The sequence below is a fragment of the Narcine bancroftii genome, chromosome 3 (genome assembly GCF_036971445.1).
Source record: "Narcine bancroftii isolate sNarBan1 chromosome 3, sNarBan1.hap1, whole genome shotgun sequence".
Lineage (NCBI taxonomy): Eukaryota > Metazoa > Chordata > Chondrichthyes > Torpediniformes > Narcinidae > Narcine > Narcine bancroftii.
This window is the reverse complement of record NC_091471.1, coordinates 333,697,947-333,720,581: the sequence shown is the minus strand read 5'-3', so window position 1 is coordinate 333,720,581 and position 22,635 is coordinate 333,697,947. Positions and strand designations below refer to the sequence as shown.

Genomic DNA, 22,635 nt, shown 5'->3' with positions numbered 1-22,635 from the left:
AAAGACAATACATTAGCATTTTAAACACATGGTTCTTTTTTTTGTAAATTTTATTGTCCATTTGCATCAAACATAAACATTTTTCTTCATCTTGAACAATACACTATAATAGAAGCAATGCAAAATGAAACATAATTTTATTTTTATCCCCCCTCTCTCCAAAAAGAGAAAGGAAGCACAAAAGAAAAAAAAGGAGTGGATTTTTTTTGTGAAGATTACATAAACCAATATGTAAATCTTATGTTTAAAATCAATTTTAAATATTACATTTCAATATATCTAATATTAATCCTAATTAATCATATTGAGAATCTCATATCTCTTCCATCATATCCAATTTAAATTCCGTTAAATAAATTCTCTAAAGTAAAATAAAAGATCAATAGAATCGATACAACTCCATTCATAAACATATATTAAATAATAATAGAACTCCTCTATGGCATTAAGGAATATAGCCCCAGTCCCCTCTATCATACGAGATGTGATTCATTGCCACAAACAAGCCCTTAAACAGTGGCCGACAGACTCCGGCACCTTTCACCTCCCAAATATTACATCAAAACAGAGTCTCTAATTTACTCTCATTGCAAATAATTCTTTCACATTTACTCAGCCTATTAGAAGGCAAAGTTTCCACAAAATCTGATGCCTGTTTGTAATCCATTAAAAAATTATTTTTGCCATCCGGTAATACAATCTTCATCATCACTGGATAACGTAATGTAAACTTGTATCCCTTTTCCCAAAAGCTTCTCTTGACTTCATTAAATGGTCTCCACTTTGCCAACAGTTGTGCAGTAATATCTGGATAAAAGAAAATCTTCAAACCATGATATTCAAATGGACCTTTGCTGATAAGTCTAGAATCTTTTCCTTGTCTCAATATTTTGAATACTTAATTACTATAGAGCGAGGTTTCTCATTTGATTGCGGTCGTGGTATGAGGGCTCTATGTGTTTTTTCAATTTCAATTGGATCTTCAAATTGATTCACCCCAGAACCTTGGGTCTCCACCCTTGGAGAAAATGAATCAAGTCATGCTTTACTTCTCCTTCCTCCAAGCCAACAATCTTGATGTTGTTTCTCCTCCTAAAATTTCCCATCTTATCAATTTTTTCCAAATTTATCTTCCTCTCAACACTTTCTTCCTCAACTTCAGACCAAATTTTTCAGCTTACCCTTTTCATAAACATTCATAATATTCTGATTTTCCTAATTCATTTGTTCTTGTACTTCTATCATATTTGTTGATAACTGCTCGTATTTTTCATTCATATCGTTAACCTCAGATCTTTCCACATCATTTTCCACATTTCTCATACCATCTGTTGCAATTCTCCATCAGAGTTCTCTTTATCCTTTTGTATAGCCTTAGTTTTATATTTAACTTGTTTAACATCTTTATAGACTGAAACAACCTCTCCAAATCTTGTCTGTCCTTGTTCCACAACACTTGCTAATTCACCACAGAAATCAATCATCTCACTCAAACTCGACATTCTGACCTTGCTTGCAGAATCTGTTTTCTTTGGCCTGACGCCATCTTCGCCAGCACACTCACTTCTACCCCCTGCAGGTCAAGTCTCTGACGGGTCTTGGTTGTCACTCCAGATTCGGGATTTCTTCATATCCAGGAACAACACCTTCATTCACTCCAGCAACAACGATTCCTTTCTTCAAAGGCATTTTAAAAAGTAAATGGACCATTCTTATCTTCTTCCTTTGTATTTTAATGTTACTTTAGCTAAATAAGCATTTTCTTCTATTTTCCCGGGAATTTTTGGATCCCAAGTCCTCTGCGTCACATGACTCCCCCCTCACACAGGTTCTTTGAGATAGAACAGGAGCTAGTTTGAGACAAAAATGGCTGCTGATTGAAGTTGGAGTCAGAGATGAAAAGATTATGATGGTTTTTGAGATCATGAAAGCAATCAGTGTTATTTCAGAAGCATCTGAATAAATGCATGGCCATTTTGGCTCTGAGGAGAGCAGACCTCACAGAGGCATAAGTGAACTTAAATGCTTTTAGCACACCAGTGTCAAAAGACCATATGAACTTCAAAGACAGAAATTATGTCACATATCATGTGACACAAGCTTTGCAAGAAATATATTATCGAAATGGAAGACAAAGAGGTCAGTTTAAAGAAACTCAATGTTCTGTTCTGATGCAGAACTGGCCAAGTAATTTTTTCCTGAAAAGGGGGAAAAGCTGCCTTTGTGTTACTCCTAATAAAAGGGGAACACAGAATATGTAGATTTCCAAAAGAGTAGCCTACTTCTGACTGTCCTCTTTAAGATAAAGAGGAAGTTTCATCTTTTGGAAAACACATTCCAAAATCTTCATTCAGAAGAAGATTTGATCCTGGAAAGACAGGAGTTGCATTCTTCTTTTCATAAGAGATACATACGTGGCCAGAAGATGGTCACTTCTGCTTGAAGAATATCTCTCAAGGACAACTCATCAAAAGAATTGTGAGCTTAAAGTGGCTTGAAGATATGAGGTTTAAAAGCGCTGTATTTCTGAACTGAAAATGTAAGTCCTTCAAGCAAGACTAAAATGATGATTAAGCTTTAAAATTGACATTTTTCACAGGTTGGAACTTTATTATACACACACACAATTACATTTGCACATTGTGGGGTTAAATTTAGAGAGGTTTAGAGATAGGTAAGAATATTATGTTATTAATAATTTAATAAAAACTTGTAGCGGCAGCTACACTGCCACTGAAAGAACACACAACCAGATGGGTTAAGCTCAGTGAGCAGAAAACTGATTTATTGCTGGCTGCTGGGCTGGACTTATACTTCCAGGCTGGACCTGGCTGAGAACTGCGCTGGGGGGCGCCGACGTCACTCGTGCGTCAAGTGGTCCCCCAGCGAGGGCTTCTGAGCCCAATGCTGAGAAGAAGGGGAAAACCCCGACGGCGACATTTTGGCCGGCTGTCCCGCCACGTGGATTATGTGGGGACGGTTCACCTGCCCAGTGGCATGCCGCCACACAGCACCCCCCCCCCCAGAACTGCCACCAATGTCCTTTTTCACTGGGCGGCCTCACTTCTTGAGCTGGGCCACAGTCACTGGTTTGGTGGGGTCGAGGTGAGCTGGCTTCAAGCTGTCCACAGTAAACAGCTCCCACCTACCGCTGATGTCCAGCGTGAATGTAGACCCTGAACGCTGGACAACCCTGTATGGCCCCTTGTAAGGTCTCTGCAGAGGTGCTGCAGGCAGGCCCCGCCGAATAAAAACATACTCTGTGGAGTGCAGCTTGCTGGGGACGTAAGATGGCAGTGTGTGTGTCTGGGCGGCGGTGGGGGCGCGAAGGAGTCCAAGAGGGCCCAGAGGTGGGGAAGTAGCTTGTGCGGCGATCGCTGGGGGTTGTGAGACACGTTGATGAACTCACCGGGCAGTGCCAGCGGTGCGCCGTAGACCAGCTCAGCTGATAACGCCGCAAATCCTCCTTGGGCGTGGAGTGGATGCCCAGGAGCACCCAATCGGGAATGGTGAGTCAGGCCTTAAGTGCCGACTTAAGGTGGCGGTGCAGACGCTTGACCAGCCCATTGGCTTGCAGGTGAAAGGCTGTGGTGCAGTGTAGCTCTTATCCCCAATCTGTTGGCGAGGTGTGCTCAGACCACAGAGGTGAACTGGGTGCCCCGATCGCTGGTGAGGTGATTTGGAATGCTGAACCGGGCGACCCAACCGTGCAACAGCGCTCGGGAGCAGGAGTCAGTGAAGGTGTCCGGCATCGGGATCACCTCGGGCCAATGAGTGGTGCGGTCTACCACCGTGAACCGTTGCCCCGGGAAACTGGTAAGGGCCCGACTATGTCCACGTGAATGTGGCTGAACCTTTCCCAGACGTGCACGGGCGCGCTGGTGTGCCTGTGCAGCTTGGACATTTGGCAATGAGTGCATGTTCTGGCCCAGCCCGCGAACTGCTTCCGCAGCCCATGCCAGATGAACCACTCTGCCACCATACAGACCGTGGACCTGATGGACGGGTGCGAAAGGTTGTGGATGTGATGGAAGACTTGCCTGCGTCACTGCTGGGGAACCACTGGCCGCGAGGGAGTCGGGAGGTCTTGGAACTGCAAGCCTGTGATGGCAGTCCTGAATGCTCGTGTCTCCTTGTCGGACTTCTGGTCCTGGGCAAGCTAGTTGAAGTCAAGGCCGGGTGTCAGCGTGCAGATGGCCGGTTGTGAGAGTGCATCGGCAACCACATTGTTCTTTCCCGCCTTATGCCAAATGTCGGTGGTAATCTCCGACACGAAGGAGAGGTGACGCCGCTGGCGGGCCGACCAGGGATCCTTTGCCATCACGAGCACCTGTGAGGGGTTTATGGTCAATGAAGATGGTAAAAGTCCTCCCCTCCAAGAAATAGTGGAAATGCCGTATCGCCAGGTACATGCCCAGTAACTCACGGTTGAAGGAGCTATACTTGTGCTCTGGTGGGTGGAGAAGCCGGCTGAAGAATGCCAGCGGCTTCCATTGCCCATTCACCTGCTGCTCCAGGACTGTGCCGTTGGCTGTGGCAGAGGCATCGACGGAGAGTACCATATGCAGGTCGGTGTGCGGGTGGGCGAGCATGGTAGCCTCGCAAGGTAGCCTTCGCAAGGGTGTCCTTGGTGGCCTCAAATGCACTGCAGGCCTCTGGGGTCCAGGTGAGCGTTTTGTGTTTGGCTGTGATGAGGGTGAATAGCGGCTGCATGATGCATGCGGCTCCTGGGATGAATCGGTTATAGAAGTTAACCATATCCGCGAACTCCTGCAGCCCATTGAGGTTGTCCGGGCGTGGGAACTCCTCGATAGCGGCGACTTTCGTAGTGGGCGTGGCCCAGGAACTGCATGGATTCTTTCCCGAACTGGCACTTGGCTGGGTTGATGGTGAGGCTGAAGTTGGCCAGCCGGGAGAAGAGGGCGCACAGCTGGGCCTTGTGTTGCGTCCGATCCCTGCTGGAAACAAGTTTGTTGTCCAAGTAAATGAAGATGAAATCCAGGTTCCTTCCCACTGAGTCCATGAGGCGCTGGAAAGTCTGAGCGGCGTTCTTTAGCCCAAACGGCATGCGAAGGAATTTGAACAAGCCAAAGGAGGTGATGATGGCCGCCTATGTCCTCAGGGTGCACCGGGATTTGGTGATACCTGCGCACCAGGTCAACCTTGGAGAAAACTCTCACACCATGCACGTTTGCCGTAAAGTCCTGGATGTGAGGGATGGGGGTAACCGTCTGGAACTGTCGCCTCGTTGAGCTGTTGATAGTCTCTGCAGGGGCACCAGTCGCTGGAGGCTTTCGGGACCAGGTGGAACAGCGAGCCCCATGGGCTGTCGGAGCGCCGAATGATCCCCAGCTCCAGCAGATGTGAAAACTCTTCCTTCGCCACTTCGAACTTGTCAGACGGGAGCCAGTGTGCCTTGGCATGAACCGCTGTACCCTGGGTGGGGATGTGGTGGAACACCCTGTGGCGCGGTGAGGCAGCAGGGATCTGTGGCCTGAGGAGGGCCGGGAACTTGTCCAGGATTCGCTAGAACTAGTCTCTGGGCGTGCTGATCGTGGCCATCTGCGGCTGCTTTGTGCGGGAGGCGTCAAGACGAACGGCCTGGAAAGTCTGGGCATCTACCAGGCGCCTAGCTCGAATGTCCACCAGGAGGCTGTGGGCGAGGAGGAAGTCAGCACCCAGGATGGCAGAAGGGACGAGACGGTGAACCTACACGAGAACTTTCGCTGGCCGATCTGGAAGTGGACTGTTTTGTTCCCATACGTCCGGATCTCTATTGCATTGGCCACACGGAGGTGAGGTCCTCGAGGTCATTTCCTGGCTGGAATGATGCTGATCTGGGCCCCAGTGTTGATGAGGAAGTGCCGGCCGCTGACTGAGTCCCACAGGTAGAGGAGGCTGTGTCCTTGGCCACCTGCTGCAGCCATCAACAGCAGCCGACCTGCTCGTTTCCCTGGAACGAGCAGGGCTGACGACACTTCCGAGACATGGGTCCCCAACACTGGTGGTAGAACCAGAGGCCTAGAGCGGATGCCGCGCCCATGGTTATGCTCTTGGTGATCCCTGCTGGGCCGGCTTGGCTTGGCTTGGCATTGTCATGCCTGTGCCTCGTGACCTGCTGGACCACCGAGCCCTCCGGGAATCGCTCAATCTTTAGCACTTGGGCCTTCTGAGCAACCTTCCTCGGATCGCTAAATCTCTCTTGGGCAAGTTACGGCCGGATGTCGTCGGGCAGATGGTTGAGGAAAATTTGCTCAAATAGTGGGGAGATGGTGTGATCACCCATGAGCGCAAGCATCTCATCCATCAGCTCCACCGGGGACCTGCCCCCAAGACGTCGAGGTGCAGCATCCAAATGGCACGCTGATGCTTGAATAGTCCGAGGGATCCAATGAGCACTCGCTTGATGGTCCCGTATTTGTCTTTGGCGGGCGGGTGCTGAACGAGGTGCAACACACGTTTGGCGGTGGCCTGGTACAGGGCAGTGACCACGTGGTAGAATTCGGTCGTGTCAGACGAAATTTAGCAGAGGTTAAACTGAGCCTCCACTTGGCTGAACCATGTCTCCGGTCCTGAACCCAGAAGTTAGGGAGCTTGACGGCTATATTACTGATACCAGGTTTGCTCATGTTGGGTTCAAAGACGTTTGAACCAGTCGGGGGTCACCAATTGTAGCGGTAGCTGCACTGCTACTTAAAGAACACACAACCAGATGGGTTGAGCTCAGTGAGCAGAAACTGATATATTGCTGGTTGCCAGGCTGGACTTATACTTTCAGCCTGGACCTGGCTGAGAACCGTGCTGGGGAGCACCGATGTCACTTGGGCGTCACGTGGTCCCCCAGCGCAGGCTTCTGAGCCCAGTGCTGAGAAGAAGGGGAAACCCCCGACAGCGCCATTTTGGCCAGCTGTCCCACTGTGTGGATTACAAGCGTGGCCGGTTCGCCTGCCTAGTGGCATTCCGCCACAAACTATTATTTTGAATTTACCATTGCCTAATTAATTTTTCACTGCTGTTCTTTTATTAGTGCTAACAAAGTCCCTAACAAAATTAAAAGGGTTGTTAGTTTGTACAGTGGGCATAGCTTTAAGGAGAGAAGGAGAAAGTTTAAAGGAGATTGACGAGGCGAGTTTTTAAAAAATGTACTATGTGGCTGTGACGTGGTGTTTGGGGAGGTTTCAGAAACAGTACTGATGTCTAAATGAGAACCTCGAGTCAGGAGGACACACAAGACTAGGATAATTCTGCAAAACTAAAAGCACTGGCTTCAACTTCTACCAGGTAACCCATTCTCCAACTGTAGAAGAGTGTGTGGTTTCCACAGCAGCTTCTGTCAGCTCGGATCGTTGATCCCAAGGTCTGCCCAACAAAGGTGGCTGCCAGATTTCTCCTCCTTCAGATTGCCAGCAACAGTTGTGTTCTGCATCTCAGTTCCAACACTTGTTTTATTTTAACCTCTTCTTCCAATTACACTTCATCAAGTCAGATCAACTGCAATTAACGAGCCTTCACCACCCTGCCACAGCCCGCACGAACACCATCTGTGCTACTCATTTAATTTTAAATTTAGAGATACAGCTTGGTAACAGGGCCTGCCAGCCCACAAGCCTACACCACCCAAATGACCAATTAACCTACCAACCCATATGTTTTTAGAATGTGGGTGGAAACTGGAGCACCTGTAGGAAACCCACGTGGATACAAGAACGTTCAAACCTCTTACAGACTGCACGATTTCAACTCAGGTAAAAGTGTTGCGCTAACTGCTGCACTAACTGTGCGCCATTCCCTTTGCTCTCTCCAGAACATCACCTTCTCTCCAACTTAAAACATGCATGTTTTCGTGCTTCTCTTTGTTCTGATGAAAGGTCTCAAAACATTAACATTTTCTCCTCACAGATGCTGCTCGACCTGCAGAGTACTTGTAACGTTTTCTGTTTATCAATACATGTAATTGTGGTGTTATTGAAAATGAATGAACATGGACAAATATGGTCGATGCAGGAAGACAAGGATGATCAAATTAACAGGATTCAACATCAAATTCTGCTGCTGTGTCGATGTGCAGCATGTCAAAGATATTGTGCAGACAGCATCACCATTGTTTATTAGACAGCCAACTTCCCCAGCATAGATTTAATAGCTGAATAGCTCATTATCTGTGTTGTATGATCCCAAGAGATCCTGTTGGGAGTCCGTGGAGCCGACAGGGCCAGGATCAGCAAACTGTATCTATCAGACTGAAGACAACTCACTGACAGGCCATCCTGAGTAGGTTTCTCACTCTTCCAATCCTGACCAAAGGTCACCGACAGACTGCTTGACCTGCCAAGTTCTTGCGGCATCTTCTGCTTTTATTTCAGAGCTTCACCATCTGCAGATCTTTGCTCTAATTCGGTTCTTATTTGCAAAAGCAGGCGATGGTGGAATTGCAGTCACTTCCATTGTGCTAAAAGTTCCAAGGACTTTTCCCAGTAGTGATGATAAGATGGCAAGGTACATCCTCTGGGAGTACGGTATATTTAAGTTTAATCTTTTAAAAGATGCAGATGGTTTGGAGAGGGTGCAGAGGAGATTTACCAGGATGTTGCCTGGGTTGCAGAACGTCTTATGAAGCAAGGTTGACAGAGCTAGGGCTTTTCCCTTTGGAGAGACAAAAGATGAGAGGTGTCAATAGAGTGTATAACATTAAGAGAGGCTTAGATAGGATGGATTGCTAGGGCGACAACATCAATACTATCTGCTTAAAGTGAGTGGGGGAACGTTTAGGGAAGATGTCAGAGGGAAGAATTTAAACTCAAACAGTGGCGGCTGCTTGGAATATGTTGTCAGAGGTGGTTGTGGTTGCTGGTTCAATAGGGGTATTCAAAACACTTCAACAGGCACAAGGATGCAAGATCAATAGAGGGCTATGGGTGTGAGGTAGGGAAGGTTAGGTTGCTGTGGAGCAGGTTTAGAGATTGGCACAACATTGTGGGCTGATGGGGCTGTATTGCACTGTAATGATCTATGTTATTAATTTAGATACAGCACGATAACAGACCCTTCCAGCCCATGCCACACAAATACATCTATGTGACCGATTAACCTGCCAAGCTTGTACATCTTTGGAACGTGGGAGGAAACCCACACAGTCACAAGGAGAAATGTAGAAACTACACAGACAGTGGTAGACTCTAACCCCAATCACTGACACTGTGATATCTTCTTTGTTCTTTGGCTTGGCTTCGCGGACGAAGATTTATGGAGGGGGTAAAAGTCCACGTCAGCTGCAGGCTCGTTTGTGGCTGACAAGTCCGATGCGGGACAGGCAGACACGGTTGCAGCGGCTGCAGGGGAAAATTGGTTGGTTGGGGTTGGGTTTTTCCTCCTTTGCCTTTTGTCAGTGAGGTGGGCTCTGCGGTCTTCTTCAAAGGAGGTTGCTGCCCGCCAAACTGTGAGGCGCCAAGATGCACGGTTTGAGGCGATATCAGCCCACTGGCGGTGGTCAATGTGGCAGGCACCAAGAGATTTCTTTAGGCAGTCCTTGTACCTTTTCTTTGGTGCACCTCTGTCACGGTGGCCAGTGGAGAGCTCGCCATATAACACGATCTTGGGAAGGCGATGGTCCTCCATTCTGGAGACGTGACCCATCCAGCGCAGCTGGATCTTCAGCAGCGTGGACTCGATGTTGAACTAACTGCTATGCTAATTGTGCCACCCAGTATGTGTGAAGGGGGAGGATGTTCGATGAGCTTGGCTTCTTCTTGTCAGGTGGTAGAACTTTGAGGTTTTTGTCCTTGCTAAAAGTCATAAAATACCTACTGTAGGACTTTGGAGAGGTAATTACCACTTGCTTTTCTTAACCCATCTTGGAAGTCATTGACCACATGAACCTCCCATAACATTATTCAGCTGGTTCCATTCACATTTACCCAGTCCCGGCAGAGTGCCCAGAGAGGGCGCCTTGCTGCAGATACCTCGGGGTCCTTCTTTGGGATATTTTCTTCCTCTCATTATCCCGTTCATCTGAAAACACGGTGCCAGCTCTCACGCGGCTGCTAACACCCCTGGCTCCAGCCCCACACACCTCCATCAACCTTTACATCACTTCTCCTTGTCAAGCATCTGTCTTGGCGCCTGATCCTTTATCTCCAGAACAGGTGTCCAGATTCAACTCCTTTCCAGAATTGTCCAAACTCAATTTCCATTGAACCCAATGCCTGTGGCAGTGGGTTCAGCCGTGGCCTTCAGGAGAGACTTGGATAAATAAATGGCATGGAAAAATGTCCATCATTGGAATAAGGAGCAGGGAATACTGCAAGCAGTGAGTTGTTCTGGTACAGAGCCAATGCATGGGCTGAATTGCCTCTGTGCAGTAGAACCTTTACCTGGATGGTGTTAAACTTTAAGTGTCGAAGCTGCGTTCATCCAGATAAGTGGAGCACATTCCATCTGACCCCTACTTGTACCTTCGCAGAGAAAGCCTTTGGGGAATAAGATCATAAAAATTACATTTCAGAACACCAAATTTCTGAAGATTTAATGTAGGCTCAGGACTTGTGCAGTTGGCACAGTTAGGGTACTGGTGATTCTCAAGTTTGTTCAGAGGATATTTTGCAATCATTATGGCTTTGAACGTCAATGAAAGGTTGCTGTCCTCAGATGCAGATGGTGTTTGCCATGGTCCGTCAGGCAGGAGTGATCTGTGCCCTCCTGTCGCAAAGATATAGACAACCAACAGGCAACCCTACTCTCTCACTGCTTGCACCAAACCAGAGCCAGTACCAGACTATTTTTTGCCCTAGGTAAGACCAACTACTTGCACCCCCCAGAAAATAAAAAATTGCCAACTTTGATTTTCAAAAACAGATGTTTTGTAGGAAAAATGAAAAGCATAAAACTTGAAACTGCTAAATTTATTTTAAATTAGAAGAATAAGTAATACGTCGATCTTTGGTTATAAAACACAAAAGAATATATTATGAAAGAAAATATTTTGGCACACAAACCCCTTTGAACTAAAGGGCACTCGGTGGAATGCAGACCTCCGCCAAGGCCAACACAGCATTAAAACATTTTACTTCACACACCTTTAAGTCTATCTACCTTCCAGTGTCCATTTTTTCCCCACAAGAATGACAGTTTGAAAATGTCAATTAGATTTGCTCTGACTTTCCAGTAACCATTTTCACAAAGCTATGCTATTCACTTCTATTATTTTCCCACATTTCTATCCTTCCCCCCCAGATTCTACAACTCACTTACACCCGACAGCAATGGCCAATAATCTACATGCCCACATCTTTGAGATTTGAGAAGAAATTGAAGCTCACATGGTCACAGGGAGAATGTGCAAACTGCACGCAGGCAGGGCCAGAGTTCAGGGCAGAAGCCAGTCGCTGGAGTTGTGAGGTAGTCGCTCTATTAATTGCACCATTGTGAGACAGCATCAACTAGAGCAATGATAAAGCTGATCACATGTCTCTTTAACAACTGCCTGGACAGAGAGTATCTCCATACTACACAACAACTGGGAGAACTTGCAAGACATTGCTGGGGAACCCTGAGCAAAATATATCTATACCATAGAATACTGGAGCACAGAAAACAGGCCATACAGTATAAATAAAGAACTGAAGTAGATGAATATTCACTCACCTTCCTTCAAAGCCCACCGGACTACTCCACTTAACGGCGACTGAAGCACTGCCGATCGCACCAGAACTAAACGCCTGCGCTGAGCATTTCCCCCATTTGCAGGCCCACCACACACGCACCAACTGGCTCCAGTAACTAATCCACCACACATGCGCTGGCCAGCCCCGATACTCAAATCCATCGCGTGTACGTCAGCCGGCAATCGAGCATACGCACAAGAATAAAGATGGCTGTGCCCAGCCAATGGACCATAGGATGCCAATTAATAAAGTACCCTTTTGCACATTTTGCCCCTACACACCGGCCATCTGGCCACCCTGACTACACCCCCTTGGAGGTGTGCACCCTAGGTGGCTGCCCAGTTTGCCTAGAGGTAGCACCGGCTCTGCACCAAGCATCTTCGTGTCTATTGGCAAGATAGCAAACTGATGTTAGGACCTTCTCCCAGTCACACATTGCCACCCAGGATATGATCTTGCTCAGCCAGCTGCAATGGGCTTCCAAAGTTGGCACCACCCCAGGCTCTGTCACAGAAAGGGTGCTTCTCAAAAAGTGTTGCATCCTCACCATCTCTCGGCCTTGATCATTCAAATTGGAGGTAGTGTACCCGGAATGACAAGGAGAAGGAAGATGTAAAAAAATCAGTGCAGCATCTCTCCTTCCCCCCCACCTGTCCGGCCAAGCACCTTTCACTACGGCCAAAGCAGAGTCTGAGACCCTCAACAACCACCTCAGAACTGAGTGAAAACAAGTCATCCTTGTCCCAAAGAGACTGCTGAGATTTTCCCCTTTTAGAGAATAAAGGATCAAAGAGAGTCAGAGAATGAATTGAGTTCCACAGAAGACATTGCCTGATGTGCCTTTGTGGCTACAGTGTTCACATGGGAGCACTATTGACCTGAAATTAGATTAAATCAACCACAATATTGTACAAAAATGAGAGGGTAATGTGTGTGAGGTAGGGAAGGACAAGATTGTTGTGGAGCCAGTTAACATAGGTCAGTACAACACTGTGGGCTGAAGGACCTTTTCTGTGCTGTTTCCTGTACAGGGGAATAAACCACTAGAAATGGATGGACGTAGTTCTTGTCTGGTAGCAGTTATTGTTAGGAAGAAATGTTACTAGGTACTTGGTCACGGTGAGCACTAAACGCAGGTAAACAGACGATTTCATTACCCCATAAGTTGGGATGGAAGTGAACATCATTTCTGAGCTTCGACTGAGCGACAGATAATTGGCAAAGCAACTGCCACTGGTCTCAACAATGAGTGATCAATGAATTACAGATGATGAAAATCTGAAATAGAAACAAAATATTGAAAATACTCAGGTCAGGCCTCGTGTGTGGGAAGAAAAACAGCCAACGTTTCAGGCCAAAAACCCATCAAAACTGAGACAAAAGAAGTTTGTTCAGATGCCGTGAAAGTGGGGGGAGAGGGACGTTTCTAACAGAGTAAAACCAGAGTGACCATGGATATAAGCCATAAACAAGGTTATCTGGGAGTATTTAGAGCATGAGAATGCAGACAAAATAAACCAGACAAACTGCAGGGATTGTGAAATGCAGGGAAGGAAAACATGCCTATTTGGCCTGCAGGGGGTGGAAGTTAGCATCAAGTCCAGAGGACATGTTAGCCCTCATTGTAATAGTGCAGGAGGTCATCGTTCAAGGCAGCAGATGTTTCAAAGACTCCAGAAATTCTCACCCTCAGTTCGAACTGGAAGAATGGAATATAGCAGGGTGTAATGAAGAGAAGTTGAGATAGCTGTGGGAGTCTGTTGGCTTGTAATGAATTTTAGCCCAGCTCTCCACTCATATCCCTACTCTCTTACTACTCACACATCCACATGGTCATCCTGGTTTAACCCAAGTCGTTCCTCACCTCTCCTCAAGCTTGAGAAGCTTTGTTGGTCTCCGCCTTATTCTGACAAAGGGGTTTTGACCTGCAGCTTCTCTACCCACAGCTTGGACTTGCAGACTATTTTCAGCATCTTGTTTGTAATCCACCAGTCCGGACCTTCCTGGCTATCTCTTTCATAATTGGGTTTCCATCGGATCCTCTTTAATTCTTCTAAATTCCAGCGAGTATAGTCCCTCTATCTTTGGCGAACACCTCAACTTTAGAATCAGCCTGGTGAACATTCTCTGCACCGCCTCCAAAGCCAGTATATATTCTTTTCAAGAAAGGAGGCCAGAACTGCACACAGTATGCCAGACGCTGCCTCACTGGTATCCTGTACAGATGCAGCAGGACCTCCCTGCCCTTAAATTCAATCCCTCTGGCAATGAAGGATAATAGCCTATTTGCTTTCTTTACAACTTTCTTCTGCACCTGCCAATTAACCTTTTGCGATTAATGCGCACAATTACTCCCAAGTGCCTCTGCATGATGCAATTTTTCACCACTTAAACAATAATTTACGATTTCCCTTTCCAAAACGGAAAACCTCGCTCTTACCGACATTGTTTTCCATCTAGCCAGACCCTTGAGTAACCCATCACTTTACATCCACTGCAGAATTTGTTTTTCCATTCAATTTAATATCAGCACTCTTAGATGCCAAGACTCAGTGCCCTGTTCCAAATCGTGACTGTATATTATGAACAGTTGTGGGCCTGGCACCAACTCCTGTGACACTCTGCTCACCACTGATTGACAAGCAGAGAAACACCCATTTCTCTCTCCTCTGGGCCTTCTATTGTTTATCTGTACAGTATCTGTACTAAAACATTATCCACAACTCCATGCATCCATATCTTATGGGGGTTTTTTTTAATGCAACACCTTCTGGAAATACAAGTGCATCCACCTGGTTCCCCTTCCATTCACTGTGCTCATTATATCCTTAAAGAACACCAGTAGGTTTGCCAAACATGACCTGCCCTTCCTGAATCCATGCTGTGTCTACCTGATAGAACAATTTCCATCCAGGTGTCTCGCTATTTCTTATTTCACTCAAATCTTCTCGGGCTGTTCTTTTAGAGGACACGCAGAAGTGAAAGAAACAGCAGGTTGGTCATTATAAGAGAAGCCTTTGTTTAGCATTACAGTTGATTAATCTCTCATTAGCACAAATTCCCCATCCACCTTGCAAGATTGTCGATGCACGTAAATTGACAAGCTCTGCAAAATGAAGGTCAGATTCAAGCATTCAAGTTACAAAGCTACCGTTAAAACAGAATGTAGGATACAATAAAGGATTTAAATTAATTCATACGAGGAGTTGTGAGGCACAAGGCAAAGCGGTTTTATTAATGGAGTTGGCTTCAAAATGGAGATGTGGAGGTCAAATCAACCAGTGCAGGAAAGAGAGGCACAAGGATGGTGTACAGTCTCTGAGGAAACCAGAAAAAAAATAAAACACAAAGTGCATCACAGGAAGCAAATAAACAGCTTGGGCAGGCTCCAACTCCTTGCTCTTAGGACAGGGGGCTTTATGTAACAAAGACGCAACGTTACCTTGAAGGTCCACTGATCATTCATCCTAATTTCGGAATGAAAAAAAAATCAGATCCCACTTGATATCTCCTTGATACCCTGGGAAATTGAGGAATATTTCCCACTGATGGGCAGAACACAAATTGGAGCACATGCTCTCCCTATTTTGTGGGGTCTGGTCATTGGTCCTAGTAACCTAACAACCAATGAGGACTACTCTGATGCGTAGCGATACATTGGTTGAGTATTGCTGGAAGCCAGTGGCATCTCTCACCACTAAATTGCAGGACACCTGCATGACCCAAAGCGAGAATGCGAAGTCTTACATGTAGAGCAAGGAGCATCAAACTGACGAGCTAAGCTCTGCATTCCAATTCTGGGCTGCACTGCTCCACTGACCTGAATGGGTTCCAGTGACACAGCTGGGTCTTGCCAACTCTCCACAGGTTATCTTGGAGAATCTGCACTTGGATCCTCTTGTGCACTAACAACCTCTCGCTCAATGTCACCAAAACCAGGAAGCTGATTCTTGATGTGATGTAGCTCTGAAATAAATGACAAGGAATACTGTCTTCCCAGTCCCAGTTGTAAAACGAGTAGCCGGAACAGGTTTCTCCCACTCTACAAACTGCACTGCAGATTCTTGCCCAAACTATTCCAACACTCTTACCATCAGTAGAATGCATGTGGGAACTCCACCTGCAGATTCTCCTCTGAGACAAACACCAGATTAATATGAAAATAAATTACCGATCCTTCATCGTTGTTGGGCCTAAATCCCGGAGCTCCCTCCGCAGCATCACTGTGCAACCATCTTCACCAGTTGTGCCAACACCAGTAAGGCGGCAGCTCGAGGAGAATTAATAGCAACCTTGACACAAAAACAATCTATTGGAGGAATTCAGCAGGTCGAGGAGCATCAGTGGGGGGGGGAAAATTGATCAACGTTTCCAGCTGGAACCCTTCATTGAGACTTAAGGGCTCCGACCTGAAGTGTTAACAATTCTTTTTCTCCCACAGATAATTCCAGCGTCTGCAGCCCCCAATGCCCCTTGACTTGAGTAATGATGCCGAGATCCTTAAAAAAACAATTTCAAAGAGCTGGTACAGGTCTCACAGCTGCAAGACTTTTTTTGTATCAACATTCCTGCCATGATGTCACCATGTTCACAACAAGTACACGTTTGCAAACATGAGGGTTTTCTGGATAAGAGTAATACTGAGAAAGACAGCATTGCATGAGGGTGAATAATTATCAAGATTCGATACCAGGAGAAATGTGAAGTCTTTGCCCTCTGATTTGTGTGTGAATAGCCCTCTTATTGAAAAATTTGTTTGCTTCACTAGATATTCTAGATTGGAATGGAGCCTTTGGACTAGAATGGTCAGATTTCAGAGTCGATTAACCAGCATAGCGGGTGTATTATTTCATTCTTCTACTTAGACACATTTAATGTTTACAACCATTTCAGTGTCTGAGACATTCATCCCTGTGAGGCTGCCTTCACTCTCATGGGCACTAATCAAGAGCCTCCTCCACATCGTATCCTTATTTGTTAGAAGAATCAGAACTTTCTCCATCAAAATATGTGCAAGAGTGGTCAACTTGGTTTTTTTTAAATCCTTTTCGAAATCTCATCTTATTATTAGGAAACTCAATGGAACAGAAATTCTGAAACAAAATAAGCCACAAAATATAAAAGGCCATGACACCAGAAGTGTCAATTTGAGTTAGAAATGTATTCGGTTACACTTTGGAATTCACATATCACAGGCTTTTCTTCACATTTCAAACCAACATTTGTTTTATTTATATTTGGTGGATCCGGATATTTCTTTACCTGCAATTCAAGAATGTTTAGAAATTTATGGCCAATTATCTGGTTACAAAGTAAATTGGGCTAAAAGTGAAATTTTGCCAATTTGTAAAGATGATTATTCAGTATATAAAAATATTACAAATTTGAAGTGGACTACACAAATTAAATATTTAGAAATTAATGTTAATACGGAATTTCAAGAATTATACTCAATTAATTATTTTCCTTTAATAAAAAGGATTAAATTAGATTTGATTAGGTGGAGGGATCTACCTTTGGGTTTACTAGGGAGGATTAATAACATAAAAATGAATATTTTTCCTAGAATACAATATTTGTTTCAATCAATTCTTTATTTTAAAAAAAAAGTTTTTTTAAGGACTTATATAAAGCGATTAGAGAATTCTTATGGAAGGGAAAATTTTCGAGAGTAGCAATGAGAAAATTGATGTGGGATTTTCAATTTGGAGGTTTAAGATTACCGAATTTTCAGCATTATTATGAAGCAGCTCAATTCAAATTTCTTAGTGCATTAATGAATATGGACGACCCACCTAGTTGGGTAAAGATAGAAATGGCGGTTATTTTAGAAAAATTTCCTCATGAGTTTTTGTTTCGATGGAATAAAAATTTATTACGAACTTATGATGTACCAATATTGAAACATTTATTGAATTTATGGACAAGTAAACTTATATATCTGATTTGTATTGTATTTTACAAGAAATTGATAGTAAAAAAAGACTGGGTTAAAGATAAGTTGAAATGGGAAAAAGATTTAGGACTTAAAATAGCTGAAGAAGCTTGGATGGAAATTTGTCAGAATAGTATTCGGAAATTAATTAATGCTAGACTAGCGATGATTAATTATAATTTTATTCATCAGCTATATTTAACGCCAGAGAAATTAAAAAAAATTTGGTCTTAATAAGTTGGATTCTTGTTTTCGATGTGATCGATTGCAACAGTTTTGGAAAGGTATTCAATCTATTTTTAACAGTTTATATAATATTCATCTTGTATTAGATCCCAATATATTTTTATTAGGGAACATGCAATCATTAATTGATTTAGGTTTAGAGGATTACCAGATTTCATTTATCTATTTAGCTTTAGTCGTGGCTAAGAAATGTATAGCACTTACTTGGAAAGATAGAAATATACTAACTTTAGATAAGTGGTATTTGGAAATGAAATTTTGTTTGACTATGGAAAGGATATCTTTTTCAATTCAGGATAAGATGTCTTTTTATAAGTTAAAGTGGACTCCGTTTGCTAATTATATGTATTTAAGTTTGATTTAAATATATGTTTAAGCGTGATATTTTAGTATTGACAATTTTTTTTGTTGTTAGAATTTTTTTTAGGTTAAGTTTTATCTCTTTTTTTGTAAGTGGGTATTTTTTTCCATATATAATATTGTTAATTTTATTAACTCTTCACTCTTTATTTTGGCGGGGGGGAGGGTTTGACTAATTTTAAGTTAGACTATTAATATTGTGTTACAATTAACAGGGGGGGGGTTTGTGTAGTTTTCTGATGTAATATTGTAATCATACTATTTTAATTTTAAAATATTTTTCTTTAAATGTAATTCTTTATTGTATTCATGTTATAAAATTTTAAATAAAGTCTTAAAAAAAAACCATTTGATTACACTGGACAACAATATTTTTCAAAAGGGTTGTTTCCTGAAAGAAAATTAGGGATTATGATAGATAACTTCAAGCTGAATACAAAGATCATTTCAGATTTGCTGGAAGTTGGAGAAACATTAAATTAACTTCTATTGAATTGAGCCTGTTTAATTGCACAGTGATGCAGACACAATGTGTTAGTTCAACTGACCTAAAAATGTTTTACTGCTTATTTTCGTTTGTACTTAGCATCTGATGCCTCTAGTGTCAGAGTCCAACAATAGTCGGCCAGCATTGATGGATTCCAGTTGCCCTGATACTGCTTTTCTGTGGTCGCAATGTCTTGGTGAAATTTTTCACCATGTTCGTCACTGACTGCACCAAGATCAGCAGGAAAGAAGTCTGAGTGCAAATACAGAAAATGAATTTTCAATGACATATTGTACTTCATGGTTTTGTTAGCTTGAAGTCAACTTAAAATAGGACAGGAAACCACAAAAATCGGTTATCGCTAAAAAAAATACATGATAGGACAATTTTAAGATGATTTTTATGATTAGCAGCCCAAAATCCATAAAATGCACCCAGAAGTGCATAGAAAGCAACAACTTAATTGTCCAGTGTTATTAATTGTAGACAACATATTCCTACCTTTGAATTACTTAGGACACTTATTATCCAAGGACTCTGAAGATCACTGCATATTGGTTGAACCCACAGAAAGCAGTTTTGGTAACTTCCATTACCAATTTGCAGTATTTCTCAAAATAAAAATCTTACAGTCTCTTTCTTTTCTTTGGCTTGGCTACCTAATAGCTTATGTCCATACTCAACTCAAGTTTTAAACATTCTAGCTTCTCCACACAAGTTGACAGCAAAATGTGTCAGCAGTGGTTCTTGGAGAACTGCTGAGTGTCCAAATCCATTTCCCTTTCCCAAAGAAAATTTGGTATTAAGCAAATAGAAGACAAGGTCTCCCACACGCTCCTGAACCTTCTTGAAGCTTATCTCAACCTCAGGGAGTTTATGGAGCTCATTCATGAGAGACTATGGTCAATAGATTGTTGAAAGAACAGTAACAAGGGTCACTTCCTACCTTCAAGTCAAGGCCAATTGATACAAGGGTGTCACCAACCAACCAGGGCCTGGCAAAACATTCATTACTTAAATACTTACCAAACGAGAGATATGTATACAAACAAAGGACCTTTGGGGAAAGCCTCACCTTTATTGAAGAACATGGAAGCCATCTGACCCATTTCTATTCGCTCCACAATGTCAAACGCATTGTATGTGCTGGTTCTTTCTAGGCACAGAATTTACAGGATGGTTAGTGCATTGGTAGAAAGGATAACTAGCAATTAGCTGTAATGTGCAGAGTTATATAATGCAAGTTAAATAATCCACAAATCAATGGACAAACAATCAAAGAATCAGATCCTCTTGTTTAACTATGGCTTACAATGAGAAACAACCTGTTTTGCAAAATCTGAGTTTCACTGTACAAAGTAAGGATGGTGGGATACTTACATCTGCACACCTAGAAAAGTGGCAGAGAAGACCTGACCGATGGGGTGAACACAGCAGATATCGGTATGCAAATGGAAATGCATGATGGAGAGATACCAGTGTATTAAATGACTAACCCCTTATTTTAAATGACTTTTGGTTATACACATTTCAGCCTGGAGAACAGTCACCAGCATCCACTGTCAAACCTAACAAGAAATATATACCTGCCAAACCTTATTACCTGAGGTTCCAATACGGGAATAGCAGCAGCAAAGACTCTAGCCGCCATACTCAAAACCTTGAACCTGGATTAAAGGGGCTGATAGACTAGCTCCTTAAATTAGGCTAATTAATTGATGAAGTTTGGACAGTGACTTTGAAACCACTGGGAAGCTGTATAGCCCGTCTAGGTTAGTGAGATCCAAGCCCCCAACAATGTGAATTTTAGCTGTCCACAAACAGATTAGCAAGTTGCATTTTGTTCCAGAATAATGCTAAACAAAGTGGTCAACCAAACCAAAGGGACATCTGAAGACTTTTGGCTACATCTGAAGAAGCTTTGACCCAAATAGCAAATATACAACTTCATAGCTCTATGGTCCTGATGTAGTCATGAATGATGGTGGGTAATGAAGCAGCCAACAGAAGGCAACTCCAGGAACATTCAATCTTCCATGATAATGGGTACCAGCATGCCAGTGCTGAAGGCGAGGCTGAACCATTCACACATTAAGCAGAAGCATCAAATGGACAATTCACCTTGCTCCCTTCTGACATCCCATCACAGAAATAACGCTGCTGCCGGAGCTGCTGTAATGGCAACGCTGTTGCTGTGTGGACCCAGGAGAGTAGAGACACAACTCTGCTCCCAAGGGGTCAACCCCCCCAACATGTCCTAATGCTGTTGCTCCGAACAGGCATTAAATGGTCTGTTAAAGAAGCCGACAGTGTTTTTAAACACCTGTGCTTGGCAGCGGCCACAAGGTGTTACAGGAAGCGGTGGACTGGCGCAGTGCACTATTCACTTGGAGCACCCCTTCGTCAAAAAGGAGAAGCCGAGGAGATTTCCCTGCAAGATGGTGACCTTGGTGGCAGACCAGTGAGGGGCTCAGTGGCTGAAGGAGCCACAAAGACTCCAGTGGACGCGGTCAGGGGACCTGCACTGACTGCTGGAGGCTGGAACCAGGTTATCAAAAACACGATTTGAAAGGGTGCTGATGGCAAAAATGGCCCCTGAAGGGCCTCGGGCACTGAAGGCTTCCTGATTGTGTCAGAAGTTTGGATCTGGAGCTTGGGTTCCTGATAGATTGAACAGGAGTCTGTACCGTTACAGAGATTGCGGGAGTACTGGAGGTGAATCCACGGACATCCAAAGCCAAGAAGTAAAATAAAGTTTTTAAATATGCAGTGAGAGTCCAGAATGCTATTTTTATACAGAAAAGAAACAGTGAACTCAATAAATTGATATTATTTTGATGATATTAGCTGAGAAATAACAGAGATGAGAAACTGGACTATCAGATGTTTCCAGTAAAGGAGAAATCTATTGTTTCCATGCCATGGAGTGGTATAGGCCAGAACAGGCCCTTTAGCCCAACCCATCCATAGTGACCAAGTTGGTCCTCTCAGCTAGTCCCGCGGTTCTGCATTTGGTCCACATCATTCACACCTTCTCATCAGTATACCTGCCCAAATGACGTTTTTTACATTCCAATTATACAGTTTCTGTAACTTCCCATTCCAGATGCTGACTACCCTCTGAGTGAAAAGGTTGCTACTCAGGACCCTCTTAAATCTCTCCTCTCTACCCTTAAACCAATGTGCTTGAGTTCTTGATCTGTCCACCCAAGCTGGCCTTTCCCCCAACTATGATTTCACACCCCATCTCATCATTTGTGCCATCGCTTGTCGTTCACCTTCTTTAAGAGAGGCGTTTTAACCAGATGTCAGGCACATTCCCACAGGGAATGCAGAAGAGCCCAAACCAAAATTCTCTGAATTATAAGGAAGAATGTGTTGAAATAACCAAAAGAGGGCGTCAACTGTCATTGGTTGTTGCGACTTGTTGAATCATGGTGCCAGAGGTGGTGGAACTAGATGCAATCACCATAGTTAAGAGACATTTAGACAGGCACTTAAATAAAAGGCACAGGAGGATACGGATCTAACATAGGCAAATGAGATTAGTGCAGGTCAGCAAAAAGGTCAGTATAGGCGTGAAGGGCCTGTTTCTAATCTGTACAACTCAACCCCCAACACTGTAAACCATTCTGGTCACCGCAATTTAGTCAGGAGAAGGTGGTCCTCAAGGGGGAGTTTGAAAAAAGATGAACTAGAGAAGAGGATTTCAGACGCTAAGTTAGTTTGGAGAAGCAATGGTTATTGACCTTGGGGTGAAGGTTAAGAGGAGCTTTGACTGAGGTGTGCTCAATTATGACTGATTTGAACAAGGAATTCTCATTAATAGGTGATTCAGGGAACAAAGTTGTTGATGCAAAATGATGCAGAAGGAATGCGAACAAAAACTACTTATGCAGAAAATGTCAACCAGCTGAAGCTCACTGATGATCAGCAGTGGAAACAGC

The 22,635-nt window shown here is 43.9% G+C and overlaps 2 protein-coding genes across 6 annotated transcripts in view; both read right to left on the bottom strand.

Moving 5' to 3' along the window:
• The window catches only part of tmem104 (transmembrane protein 104), a 98,264-nt gene that overhangs the window by 40,374 nt on the left and 35,255 nt on the right, over positions 1-22,635 (bottom strand). For all 4 annotated transcript variants that reach the window (XM_069929349.1, XM_069929350.1, XM_069929348.1 and 1 more), the window contains exon 6: positions 19,764-19,844. In XM_069929349.1, coding sequence (XP_069785450.1) covers positions 19,764-19,844 — 81 coding nt within the window. The remainder of the gene's footprint in view (positions 1-19,763; positions 19,845-22,635) is intronic.
• On the bottom strand, positions 296-12,937 carry LOC138759243 (uncharacterized). 2 transcript variants are annotated; one of them, XM_069929352.1, is made up of 3 exons: positions 12,818-12,937; positions 10,371-10,466; positions 296-8,643 (listed from the first exon to the last, which is right to left on the bottom strand). In XM_069929352.1, exon 3 carries the CDS (start codon positions 5,616-5,618, stop codon positions 4,242-4,244), a length of 1,377 nt encoding a protein of 458 aa, XP_069785453.1. In that variant the 5' UTR covers positions 5,619-8,643; positions 10,371-10,466; positions 12,818-12,937; the 3' UTR covers positions 296-4,241. The 2 variants fall into 2 exon arrangements, with proteins under 2 accessions (XP_069785453.1, XP_069785454.1); XM_069929353.1 differs by lacking the exon at positions 10,371-10,466.